The 13,657-nt window shown below is 44.6% G+C and overlaps 1 protein-coding gene across 1 annotated transcript in view; it reads left to right on the top strand.

Annotated features, from left to right (window-relative positions):
• LOC137378137 (sodium-dependent lysophosphatidylcholine symporter 1-like) overlaps positions 1-13,657 on the top strand; it is a 63,192-nt gene that overhangs the window by 552 nt on the left and 48,983 nt on the right. The window contains exons 2-4 of the mRNA XM_068048255.1: positions 1,753-1,878; positions 11,451-11,575; positions 12,682-12,814. Of these exons, the coding sequence (XP_067904356.1) occupies positions 1,753-1,878; positions 11,451-11,575; positions 12,682-12,814 (384 nt within the window). The remainder of the gene's footprint in view (positions 1-1,752; positions 1,879-11,450; positions 11,576-12,681; positions 12,815-13,657) is intronic.

Consider the following 13,657-nt stretch of genomic DNA (forward strand, 5'->3'; position numbering starts at 1 on the left):
ATTATTGTCCTATCAGCTGAAACATTTGGAACAAAATACAAGTCTGATTAAAATTTATCGAGAGAAGTCCTTAATCTTTTCTGGTCCCAGTAAGTTAGTTGCTGGAGTAGCAGATGCTAAAGTTCCCTTAATATTTCCTCTCGGGAAATGTGCATGAGTTGACCGAGTAAGACTGTGAAGCACTACATGGTGAAATAGCCCAGTGCTTCTCAAATGTTTTTGTTTGAAGGACCCTTTTTCAATCACGGACCCCCCACCCCCAAATCTAAATTCAATATGAAAGTGTTGCACATGTAAAGAGTCTCTTAGAATTTTTTTGAGAAAACATGTATTTCTTGGAGTTAAAGTGTGTACTTAAATATTTAAAACATTCCCGTTCCTTGAACAAAGCTAAACTCTTCTGGGTCTTTGATAACTGCAGGTCTACCTGGTGATCTTTGTGCTGCTCTGGGTGCTCTTCAATGTGTGCTTCCCTTCTCAGCGAGACAGCCAGCCCACCCTGCACTGCATGGGTTGGATTTAGTTCCTCCCCAAGTGTTGGGTTCTGTGGCGAGGTGGGGGGGGGGGGCTGGGCCCAAACAGAGGGTCGCCACACACCCTGATGCTGGGAGGGCCTGGCCCAATGTTGCTGACAGCGGCAAGATTTCGTGGCAGCCCCCCACCCCTCTCGCTCGGCAATGGGACCACAATTTGAATATTTAAATAAATGTAAATTAATGGATTAATATTTATGTCCCCGCCTGAGTTCCTGCTCCGATCTTCGGCTCAGTGGATGGCACTCCCGCACCTTCGGATCCCTGTCCAGCGACATGAGGCGGAATATGTGGGCAGTGGGGAGGAGATAAGTTTCTCAGTGCGGGAGGGGAGGGGGAACGAGTTTAAAGTAACATCATGGGTGTAGGGGATGGTGGGAAGGTTTGCAGGTGAAAGTTTGGGGGTGAGGGGGGGAGTGAAGGGCAGGTAAGTAAAGGTAAGTATTTTGGGGGGGAAAGGGCAAATAATTAATCTAATAGTTATGGGGGCGTGGGAGAGGAGCAAAATAAATGTATTATGTTTTTTCATTCACTTTATCTTTAAATATTTAAATCTCCTGGTAGGGCTGACAGTCATTTAAAAATGGCATCAGCGCCTGCGCACAGGCAGCTGATGCCATTGCTGGGGACAGACAGCCTGCCCCCGCCACGTGATCGGGGGGTCAGCCTGTCCCGGCTATTCAAATGAGGCGGCTCTGCAACATGTGGGCAACTGTAATTTTTGCCAGCCGCCACCATTGGTAGCGGGCACAGAAGTTTCAGCCCCTTGTGTGCTGGTTGTGCTTTGCTCCTGCCTCCCTGCTCGCATTCCGCACCTGGCCACCGCTCATTCACCTACTCTTGACCATAGCGCCTTCCTGACTGTGGAGCAGTGGGCAGTCACCGACCCACATCACCCATAAGGCTGGCCCTGCTTGCTACGCATTTCACATTATTTGCAGATCTCCTAGAAAGTCTCTATGGATCTCAAGGGGTCTGCAGACCACAGTTTGAGAACCACTGAAATGGCTGACCGAAGATTCTTTCCAAGCTCCACACACACAGTTGGCTCAGATTGAGTGAGAGGCCGTATCTTTGGAAAACTGGGGAAGAATAGAAAGCAGAATAGCATTATGCCTGAAATAACCTGATCTTCATTCTAACCATCTGTTTGATCTTTTTCTAGGAAAATCTTTCATTCTCCTTCCTAGACTTTGACTCTTTTGTCCTCTCTCCACAGAAGGGCAATGGACGATCGCTGCCATTCTGCCGGAAGCTCTGCTTTGCTGTGGGAGGTGCACCATATCAAATGACAGGAAATGCTATTGGTTTCTTCCTCCAGATCTTCCTGCTGGATGTGGTTCAGGTAGGATTCATTCATACAAATCATTCTAGTCCATTTCCAACTTTGTAGTCATATCTCCAGTGAAGCTCTGGTTATGGTACTGGACTAGAAACACAAAAGTCATGAATTCAGAAGCTTCTGTGGCAAATTGGAAAATAAAATTCAGTATGTTGATTCAAATCTGCCAAACTGTAGTTAAAATCCCAACTAGTTCATAATTGTCCTTCGGGAAAGGGAACCTGTCATCCTAACCAGTCTGGTTTATTTGTGACTCCAATCCAACAATATTTCCCTTTGAAGTGGCTGAATCCATTCGGTTGTACATAAGCAGAGAGTTGTATACTGCTACAATCTAACCTTAGGTGTGACACATTGCTCACTCCTCTGTCGCCACCAAACTGGGAGACCAACCTTGGTTAGTGACAAATGAAGAAGGGGAAGTGGATGATCCCACTCGGCCTGTACCTGATACTCCTCCTATCATAAGAAATAGGAACAGGAGTCGGCCATAGGCCCCTCGAGCCTACTCCACCAATCAATAAGATCATAGCTGATCTTTGATCTCAACTCCATTTTCTTGTCCGATCCCCATATCCCTTGATTCTCTTAGAGTTCAAAAATCTATTGCTCTCAGTCTTGAATATACTCAACAACTGAGCATCCACAGTCTTCTGGGGTACAGAATTCCAAATATTCATAACCTTTTGAGCGAAGAAATTTCTCCTCCTCTTAGCTCAACATGACCATCTCCTTATCCTGATCCTGTGTGCCCTAGTTCTAGACTCCCCAGCAAGGGGGAACAGCCTCTTAGTATCTACCCTGTTAAACCTTCTTAGAGTCTTGTATATTTCAATGAGGTCACCTCTCATTCTTCTAAACTCCAAAGACCATTCTACTCAATTGCTCCTCATAGAACAGCCCTCTCATCCCAGGAATCAGTCTAGTGAACCTTCATTACACCCCCTAAGGAAAATATATCTTCCTTGGATGCAGAGACCAAAACTGTACATAGTGCTCCTGGTGTATTCTCACCAACGCCATATACAATTGCAGCAAGACTCCCCCACTCATGTACTCCAGCCCCCTTGCAATAAAGTCCAACATACAATTTGCCTTTCTAATTGCTTGCTGTACCTGGATATTAACTTAAGGCGATATTTCATAACTTTCAACAAAGATATGTTCTGTTGAGGAAGAAAGACTACAAGAAGGATGAACCATCTGTGGCTAACTAAGGAAGTTAGGGATAGTATCAAATGGAAAGAAAAGGCATACAATTCTGCGAAGATTAGTGGTAGGCCAGAAGTTTGGGAAAATTTTAGAAACTAGCAAGGGATAACTTAAAAAAAAAGGAAGAAATTAGAATATGAGAGTAAACTAGTAAGAAATATAAAAACAGACAGTAAGAGCTTGTACAAGTATATAAAAAGGAAGAAAGTAGTGAAAGTAAACATTGGTCCCAAAGAGGATGAGACTGGGGAATTAATAATGAGAAACAAGGAAATGGCAGAGATTTTGAACAAATATTTTGTATCTGTCTTCTCTTTTGAAGACACTAAAAGCATCCCAATAATAGTAGAAATCGGGGCAAAAAGGAGGGAGGAACTTAAAACAGTCACTATTGCTAGAGAAAAAGTATTAGAAAAACTGATGGGATGATAGGCTGACAAGACCTCTGGACATAATGGCCTGCATCCTAGGGTCTTAAATGTAGCTGTTGGAAAGATAGTGGATGTATTGGTTATAATCTTCCAAAATTCCCTAGATTCTGGAAAAGTCGCAGCAGATTGGAAAACTGCAAATTTAACGCCAGTACAGAGGGGTCTGGGTGTCCTCGTACACGAATCACAAAAAGTTAGCATGCAGGTACAGCTAGTAATTAAGAAAGCACATGGAAAGCTGAATTTTATCAGCCCCTCGACGCTGTGGGTTGTGGAGGGGAGGCCCGTAAAATGCTAGCGGGAGCGGCCCGCCATGACCCACGACGCCAAGAAGGCACCGCCGGATATTAGCGGCAGCGAGGCCTCGGTGCGCCCACCCCCCCCACTGCCAAGCGGCGGGGCCTTCATTAAGATATTGAAATTAGCCACATTAACATGCAAATGAACTTACCTGTCGCTGCTGGCTGTCCCACACCGATTTTATGGCCAACCGGCTGCAACTTGCACGCCTTTGGCACTCGGTTGGAGTTCCGAGGCGAGACACTGGTGGGGAGGGGGGAGGAATAAAATTATCAGGGCGGGGGACGGGGCAGCGAGGAAAACTATTCCTATTGGTTGTGGGGATGGTGGGAAAGGGTTGAGGGTCAAAGATACTGAACATCGGGTGGGGGGGGGAAGGAGAAATTTCAGAATTTCAAAAAGTGTATTTTTGGGGGGATAGGTCAAGTTATGCTTAGGACTCATTGGGGGGGTTGGTATAGGGGATTCAATGTTGCATTAAACGTTTATTAATGTTTTTAAGATCACCGGCACCTTTAAATATTTAAATGTATCCTGAAGGATTGAAGTCCTTTAAAAATGATGGTGGCGCCTGCGCGTTGACGCCAGACGCCATTGCCGGGGACGTGGCAGCCACCCCCTCTACGTCTTCGGGGGCGGACGCTCCACCCCCTCCATTTAAATTAGCCCCTGCACGTAATATTGCGGGGGCTCTGTGGCGGCCCTTCAGTGTCGGAAGGCCGCTGCCTTCATTGCGCGCCGCCATGCTGATAAAGTTCAGCCCGGAATGTTGCCTTTATTGCAAGGGGGATGGAGTATAAAAGTAGAGAAGTCTTACGACAACTGTACAGGCTGTTGGTGAGACCACACCTAGAGTACTGTATACAGTTTTGATCTCCTTATTTAAGGAGGGATATTCTTTCAGTCGTGGCAGTTCAGAGAAGGTTCACTACGTTGGGAAGAAGGGATTGTCTTATGAGGAAAAGTTGAGCAGGTTGTGCCTATACTCATTGGTGTTTAGAAGAATGAAAGGTGATCTTGTTGAAAAATAGAAGATTCTGAGGGGGCTTGACAGGATAGATGCTGAGAGGATGTTTCTGCTCGTGGGAGAATCTAGAACTAGGGGCACAGTTTCAGAATTAGGGATCTCCCATTTAAGATGGAACTGAGGAGGAATTTCTTCTCTCAGAGGGTCATTAATCTTTGGAATTCTCTACCCCAGAGAGCAGTGGAGTCTGGGTTGTTGAATATATTCAAGGCTGAGTTAGACAGATCTTTAGTCCACAAGGGAGTCTAGGGTTATGGGGACAGGCAGGAAAGTGGAGCTGAGGCCACGATCAACCATGATCTTATTGAACAGCGGAGCAGTCTCGAGGGGTCAAATGGCCTACTCCTTAAGTTCTTGTGTTTCATGTACAAGGACACCCAAGTTCCACAGAATACCACATTTAATAGTTTCTCACCTTTAAAACATGTTCTTTTTTCCATTTCTACTGAAGTGAATAACTTCATATGTCCCCACATTATACTCCATCTGTCACCTTCCTGTCCACTCACTTATCTAAATCCCTTTGAAGACTCTTTGTGTCCTCCTGACAGCTTACTGTTCCACCCAGCTTTGTATCATCAGCAAACTTGGATACGTTACGCTCTCCCTTCATCTACGTCATTAAGAAAGATTGAACAACTGATGTCCCAGCACTGGTCCTTGTGACACCCGACTAGTAACAGCCTGCCAACTTGAAAATGACCCGTTTATGCCTGTTCTCTTGTTTTCTGTCCTTTAACCAATCCTCTATCCGTGCTAGTACATTACCCCATCCCCATGAGCCTTTATCTTGTGCAACAACCTTTCAGGTGGCACCTTATTTAATGCTTTTTGAAAATCCAAATATACTCCATCTACTGGTTCCCTGGTACCCTGCTAGTTACATACTCAAAAAATGGTAATCGATTTGCCAAACAGGATTTTATATAACCATGTTGACTCTGCCTAATAATATTATGATTTCCTAACTGCCCTGTTACTACTTCTTTAATAATGGATGTTAGCATTTTTCTGATGACTGGTGTCAGGCTAAACTTCCTGTGACATTCAGTAGCATCATTGTTGCTGAGCCCTCATCATCAACATTAACCAGGAGCTTAATTAGACCGGTCATATCAACGCCATGACTACAAAGGGGAGATGGTGGCATAGTGGTAATGTCGCTGGACTAGTAATCCAGAAGCCCAGGCTAATGCCCTGGGTTCAAATCCCTGCGGCAGCTGGTGGAATTTAAATTAAATTAATACATTTAATGAATAAAAATCTTGAATTTAAAGCTAGTCTCAATAATGGTGTCATTAAACAATTGTTGTTCATCCTTACCTGGTCTGGCCTACATGTGACTCCAGACCCACAGCAATGTACTTGACTGTTAACTGCCCTGTGAAATGGTTTAGCGAGCTACTCAGTTCCAGGGCAATTACAGATGAGCAATACCCAGCAATGCCCACATCCCATGAAAGAATAAAAAAAAAATCAGGGCAGAGGCTGGGTGGTCTGCAACAAGGACCTGAACAACATCCGGATCGGCCTGGCAAGTTTTTTTAAAATTCATTCATGGGATGTGGGCGTCGCTGGCTAAGACAGCATTTATTGCCCATCCCTAATTGCCCTTGAGAAGGTGGTAGTGAGCTGCCTTCTTGAACCACTGCAGTCCATGTGGGTTAAGTACACCCACAGTGCTGTTAGGAAGGGAGTTCCAGGATTTTGACCCAGCGACAGAGAAGGAATGGCGATATAGTTCCAAGTCAGGATGGTGTGTGACTTGGAGGGGAACTTGCAGGTGGTGATGTTCCCATGCATTTGCTGCCCTTGTCCTTCTAGTTGGTAGAGGTCACTGGTTTGTAAGGTGCTGTCTAAGGAGCCTTGCTGTGTTGCTGCAGTGCATCTTGTAGATGGTACACACTGCTGCCACTGCATCGGTAGTGGAGGGAGTACAAAGAACAAAGTACAGCACAGGAACAGGCCATTCGGCCCTCCAAGCCTGCGCTGATCTTGATGCCTGCCTAAACTAAAACCTTCTGTACTTCCGGGGACCGTATCCCTCTATTCCCATCCTATTCATGTGATTGTCAAGATGCCTCTTAAACGTCGCTATCATACCTGCTTCCACCACCTCCCCCGGCAGCAAGTTCCAGGCACTCACCACCCTCTGTGTAAAGAACTTGCCTCGCACATCCCCTAATGTTTGTGGATAGGGTGCAATCAAGCGGGCTGTTTTGTCCTGGATGGTGTCGAGCTTCTTGAGTGTTGTTGGAGCTGCACCCATCCAGGCAAGTGGAGAATATTCCATCACACTCCTGACTTGTGCCTTGTAGATGGTGGTGGACAAGCTTTGGGGAGTCAGGAGATGAGTTACTCGGTGCAGGATTCTGAGCCTCTGATTTATTCTTGTAGCCACGGTATTTATATGGCTACTCCAGTTCAGTTTCTGGTCAATGGTAACCCATAGGATGTTGATAGTGGGGGATTCAGCGATGGTAATGCCAAGGGGAATGTCAAGGGGAGATGGTTAGATTCTCTCTTGTTGGAGATGGTCATTGCCTGGCACTTGTGTGGCACGTATGTTACTTGCCACTTATCAGCCCAAGCTTGGATATTGTCCAGGTCTTGCTGCATTTCTGCACAGACTGCTTCAGTATCCGAGAAATCAGGAATGGTGCTGAACATTGTTCAATCATCAGCGAACATCCCCACTTCTGACCTTATGATTGAAGGAAGGTCATTGATGAAGCAGTTGAAGATGGTCGGGCCTAGGACACTACCCTGAGGAACTCCTGCAGTGATGTCCTGGAGCTCAGATGATTGACCTCCAACAACCACAACAATCTTCCTCTGTGCTAGGTATGACTCCAACCAGCCAAGAGTTTTCCCCCTGATTCCCGTATCCTTCAGTTTTGCTAGGGCTCTTTGATGCTATATTTGGTCAAATGCTGCCTTGATGTCAAGGGCAGTCACTCTCACCTCACCCCTTGAGTTCAGCTCTTATGTCCATGTTTGAACCAAGGCTGTAATGAGGTCAGGAGCTGAGTAGCCCTGGCGGAACCCAAACTGAGTCACTGAGCAGGTTATTGCTAAGCAAGTGCCGCTTGATGGCACTGTTGATGACACCTTCCATCACTTTACTGATGAATGAGAGTAGACTGATGGGGTGGTAATTGGCCGCATTGAACTTGTCCTACTTTTTGTGTACAGGACATACCTGGGCAATTTTTCACATTACCGGATAGATGCCAGTGTTGTAGCTGTACTGGAACAGCTTGGCTAGGGACGCAGCAAGTTCTGAATCACAGGTCTTCAGTACTATTGTCGGAATATTGTCAGAGCCCATAGCCTTTGCAGTATCCAGTGCCTTCAGTTGTTTCTTGATATCACGCGGAGTGAATCGAATTGGCTGAAGTCTGGCATCTGTGATGCTGGGAACTTCAGGAGGAGGCCAAGATGGATCATCAACTCGGCACTTCTGGCTACAGATTGTTGCAAATGCTTCAGCCTTATCTTTTGCACTGATGTCCTGGGCTTCCCATCATTGAGGATGGGGATATTTGTGGAGGCACCTCCTCCAGTTAGTTGTTTAATTGTCCACCACCATTCATGGCTGGATGTGGCAGGACTGCAGAGCTTAGATCTGATCCGTTGGTTATGGGATCGCTTAGCTCTGTCTAACGCCTGCCTCTTATGCAGTTTGGCACGCAGGTAGTCCAGCGTTGTAGCTTCAACAGGTGACACCTCATTTTGAGGTATGCCTGGTGCTACTCCTGGCATACCCTCCTGCACTCGTCATTGAACCAGGGTTGGTCTCCTGGCTTGATGGTAATGGTAGAGTGGGGTATATGCGGGGCCATGAGGTTACAGATTGTGGTTGAGTACAATTCTGCTGCTGCTGATGGCCCACAGTGCCTCATGGATGCCCAGTTTTGCATTGCTAGATCTGTTTGAAATCTATCCCATTTAGCACGGTGATAGTGCCACACAACACAATGGAGCGTATCCTCAATGTGACGGCGGGACTTCGGCTCCACAAGGACTGTGCGGTGGTCACTCCTACCAATACTGTCTTGGACAGATGCATCTGCAGCAGGTAGATTGGTGAGGGCGAGGTCACGTACGTTTTTCCATCTTCTTGGTTGCCTCACCACCTGCCGCATACCCGGTCTAGCAGCTTATATCCTTTCGGACTCGGCCAGCTCAGTCAGTAGTGGTGCTACACAGCCACTCTTGGTGATGGACATTGAAGTCCCCCACCCAGAGTACATTCTGCGCCCTTGCCACCATCAGAGCTTCCTCCAAGTGGTGTTCAACATGGAGGAGTACCGACTCATCAGCTGAGGGAGGTCAGTGCTATGAGAATTCATGGGGTCCAGAGTCAATGTTGAGGACTCCGAGTGCAACTCCTTCCCGACTGTATACAACTGTACACCTCTGCTGAGTCCGGCCTGCCGGTGGGACAGGACATACCCAGGGATGATGATGGCAGTGTCTGGGACATTGTCTGTAAGGTATGATTCCGTGAGTATGACTATGTCAGGCTGTTGCTTGACTAGTCTGTGAGACAGCTCTCCCAACTTTGGCACAAGCCCCCAGATATTAGTAAGGAGGACTTTGCAGGGTCGACAGGGCTGGGTTTGCTGTTGTCGTTTCCGGTGCCTATGTCGATGCCAGGTGATCCGTCTGGTTTCATTCTTTTTTATTGACTTCTTAGCAGTTAGATACAACTGAGTGGCTTGCTAGGCCATTTCAGAGGGCATGTAAGAGTCAACCACATTGTTGTGGGACTGGAGTTACATGTAGGTCAGACCAGGAAGGACAGCAGATTTCCTTCCCTAAAGGACATTAGTGAACCAGATGGTTTTTTGTAACCATCGACAATGTTTTCATGGCCATCATTAGACTAACTTTTAATTCCAGTTTTATTATTTGAATTCAAATTCCACCTTCTGCTGTGGTGGGATTCAAACTCATGTCCCCAGAGCAATACCTTGGGTCTCTGGGTTACTAGTCCAGTGACAATACCACTACGCCACTGCCTTCAATGACTAGTTCCAAAGATGCTACATGGTGACAAGTGCTATTTCCAATAAGAAAAGGCCCAAATTCTTCCTTCTCAATGAGCTCCAAACGGTTAACATCCTGGGGCATGCTGTCAACCAGAAACTTAACTACTAGCTAGACCTACAGTGTGACAGGACAGAGACTGAGTACTCTGCATCAAGCATCTCACCACCTCACCTTCTAAAGCCTCTCCACCATCTACAAGACTCAAATCCGTTCACCATTCACCTGGATAGATGCAGTTGCAACAACACCCAATAAGCTCAATATTATCCATAACATAGCATCAATGCCCAAGACACTGGATTCGGCATCCACCCACTCCACCATTAGCACTCTGTAAGTGTAGTATGTACAGGATGCATTGCTGCAACTCAACAAGCTTCAACTGATAGCACTTTCTTTAACTAGATGCATGTGTCGGGTATTACTACTGCTCTGTTTTGTGGTTTAAGTTACATTTGCTAACACCATGACATGCACAGTAGGACAGAATGTTATTCAGCTAAATGTTGCTGTCTGCTTTTTCTGCTTTAATGTCATAGGATTAATCCTTATTTCCCATTTTCTCTATTCCACTATTGATGACCATGCTTTCAGCCCTTAGGCCCTTTCCCTGCTGGAAAAGTATCACTGGATCCTCCACCTTGATGTCTTCAGTTTCTCAAAATCTTCATAAAAATCCTAATTGCAGTTCCTTTAGCCACTTGGTCTACTTATGCTTTCCCTTTTTCCCCTTTGATTGGATGTCCACTGATTTTCCTCTTCCTGGCAAAGCACTTTGAGCTGTCTTTCTGTGTAAGGAGGACAATAGAAATATTCATGATAGTGATGGAAGTAGTGGTAGTAGGAGGTACTTGTGTAGTAGACATGACTATTCCAGTGCTTTCCTGACCGGCGTCCCATCTTGCACCTTCCAGAAACTTGAGCTCATCCAAAACTCTTCTGCCTGTAACCTACTGTCGGACCCATTCACCCATCACCTCTGTGTTCACTGACCTGCGTTGGCTCACGGTCCAGCAACACCTCGATTTTAAAATTGTCATTCTTGTTTTAAAATCCCTCTGGGGCCTTGCTCCTGCCTGCTTCTCTAACCTCCTCCAGTCCTACAATCTTCAGAGATCTCTGCGCTCCTCCAGTGTTGGCCTCTTGCACAGCCTGATTTTAACCTTCAGATGTCTAGGCCCTATTCTGGAATCCCCTCCCTAAATCTCTCCCTCTCAGATGCGCCTTATAACCTACCTCTCACCTGTCCTAATATCTCCTTATGAAACCTGGTGTCAAACTTAGTTTGATAACACTCATGAAGCATCATGGGATGTTTTACTATGTTAAAGGCACTACATAAATGCAAATTGTTGTGAATTTGTACTATTGTGTTTTGTATTGAACTGAATCATTGGAGGGTTTGTGATGACTTTTGGTTCCTTTAGTACTGTAGTAGTTGAGAGTTTAAATCACTGACTTCTCACGACAGTGATTGAAATGTGCAGGGTCTGTATGTGCAGGTTACAACTCATTTTGAGTATTTATGAATCTTTTCTCTCTTTCAGATGGAGGCTTTCTATGCATCTTTGATTTTATTTATTGGTCGAGTTTGGGATGCTTTCACTGATCCCATTGTTGGATTCCTCGTTAGCAAAAGCAGAAGAACAAGATTTGGCAAGTTGCTTCCTTGGTGAGGATATCTTGAATCGTATTTTCATTACTACATGTAGAGAAATACAACAAGCAGTACATTCAGAGCTGAGGTTTGTTATGGTCTCAGATCAGAAGAGTGCTACAGGTTGCATGCTAAAATAATTATTTAAAGAAGCATCGATATTGTTTGAAACAAGTCCTTCAGTTCTCTCTTGCAGCCGAAGTTTTAAGCTCTGCACTTTTAGATGGAGGATAGAGGGGCTTCTTCTGCCTGAGTTATTAGGCTAAGGGTAACTATCTGATGATGTGTTGAATCATGCAACCACTTCTAATTTAAAATGACTGGATCCATAATCTTCATTTACGAAGAATGATGTGAAGAACTGACTTCAAACCTCTGCTTTTTCCTGATCCTCTATAATTTATCCTTTCAAGGAACTTTAACTGGATATTGTAAAAATTTTCTTTAGCTCCTCCTTGATAATGTTCAAAATCGACTTTTCTATTCCCTTTTTGCCTCTATTAATACTTGCTTCGCTTATATTTAACTGACTTTTATAACACTCCCAGTCCTCTTAACCTTTTAATTGTGAAAATCTTTTAAAATATGTACTCTTTGTGTTTAGATCTTGATGTTAATTATGGCTTTGATCTTTTAAAAGCTAGTCCCAGGGTATTGATAGTACTTGTTGTTTACTACTCTTCAGAAAATTTCTTATTTTGTACCCAAGATTTACCCTGCTTAATCTGCTTATGCAAATTATTGTCAAGCCATGTACCCAAGGAAGAAGTATTTTTAGTAGGATAGAACCTGACTGTAATGACTGTTTATTGAAGCTCAGATCGAAGAACTGATGAATGTTGCTGAAAATTGTGATGCAATTTCACCAACAAATATTCTGAGCAATATTAGTGCATCAACAAAGCCAAACAGCAGCCATATAGTGATGGGACTGATAATTCGTGAAGGAATCCCTTGTAAATACACAGCTGTGAGAACACGCAAACTACAGGTTATTCTGATGAATTAAGTGAACAGTGATGGACCCTGAATAAAAAAATACTGCAACTAAACATTTGAAATTTAATTTTAAAAAACATTAACATTGGTTGTGAATAATTCCTGTTTCTGTCTTCCTCTAGGATATTGTTTTCTATGCCATTTGGAGTTGCTTCTTATTTCCTGTTGTGGTTCAGTCCTTCTTACACAATGTCCTGGAAATACAGCTTCTTCTGGTATCTTTTGACCTACTGCGCATTTCATACCTGCATGAGTGTAAGTTTTTTTTTTAGTGTAACCTAAAGTCGATGAGTCACTTAAATCCAGCAGATCTGAGGCTAGTTGATGTTTGCACATCTGTGTGGCAGAGCTTCAGCATTGTCTCTCTGCATCCGAACATTGGGATTTTTATCTTCCCTGTAACAATATGCAAGTGGGCAGGTGGCTGGCATGAGTACAACATTAAACAGTTAGCTAAAGGCATATAGTCTGTTTTACGGTCAGCAGGCTGCACAAACTCATTTCCTGACAGTACTACTAGGTACCAGACATTAAGAGGAAAAAAAGCAAGAACATGATTAAGCCATTTCTTGCTATTGTTTCCCCCAGGTACAGCAAGGATTACTTGCAAAGGAAAGTTCTCACTACACTCAAGATTAAATCGGGTACAGATACAGACTAAAGCTTCTTATGCACTGTGCCATCAAGTATTATCAGGTTGTGTAAAGCTTCCTTTGCATTGTTCCAATAATGCGCGTTAGCCTGAGCTTGAGATGAACAATGCTGTTGTATCAGTGTTGTGCACTATTTCAGTCTCCACACCATCCATAAAAATTGCCAGTGTTGAATTGTGACCAGCTTTATGCTATAGACTAGTACCATAGCTGTCAGTTCATCCACATTTAGACTTTTCAGGCTGATGTCTCTTTTTGCAACTGAAAATCAGTGGATTTCCGCTTCCTATGCCAGTTTCTGCAGAACCTCTAAGTCACCATCCATGGCTCAGTTAAGTTTCTAATAAACGTTCTGCTGTCATTCTCAGCAGTACAGGAGAGGTCACAACAACAACGCAGGAACTATTCTTTCCCTGGCTCGAAAGGTTTGCCAGAAGTGGCACTG

The sequence above is a fragment of the Heterodontus francisci genome, chromosome 16, assembly GCF_036365525.1.
Source record: "Heterodontus francisci isolate sHetFra1 chromosome 16, sHetFra1.hap1, whole genome shotgun sequence".
In the NCBI taxonomy this organism is placed as follows: Eukaryota; Metazoa; Chordata; class Chondrichthyes; order Heterodontiformes; family Heterodontidae; genus Heterodontus; species Heterodontus francisci.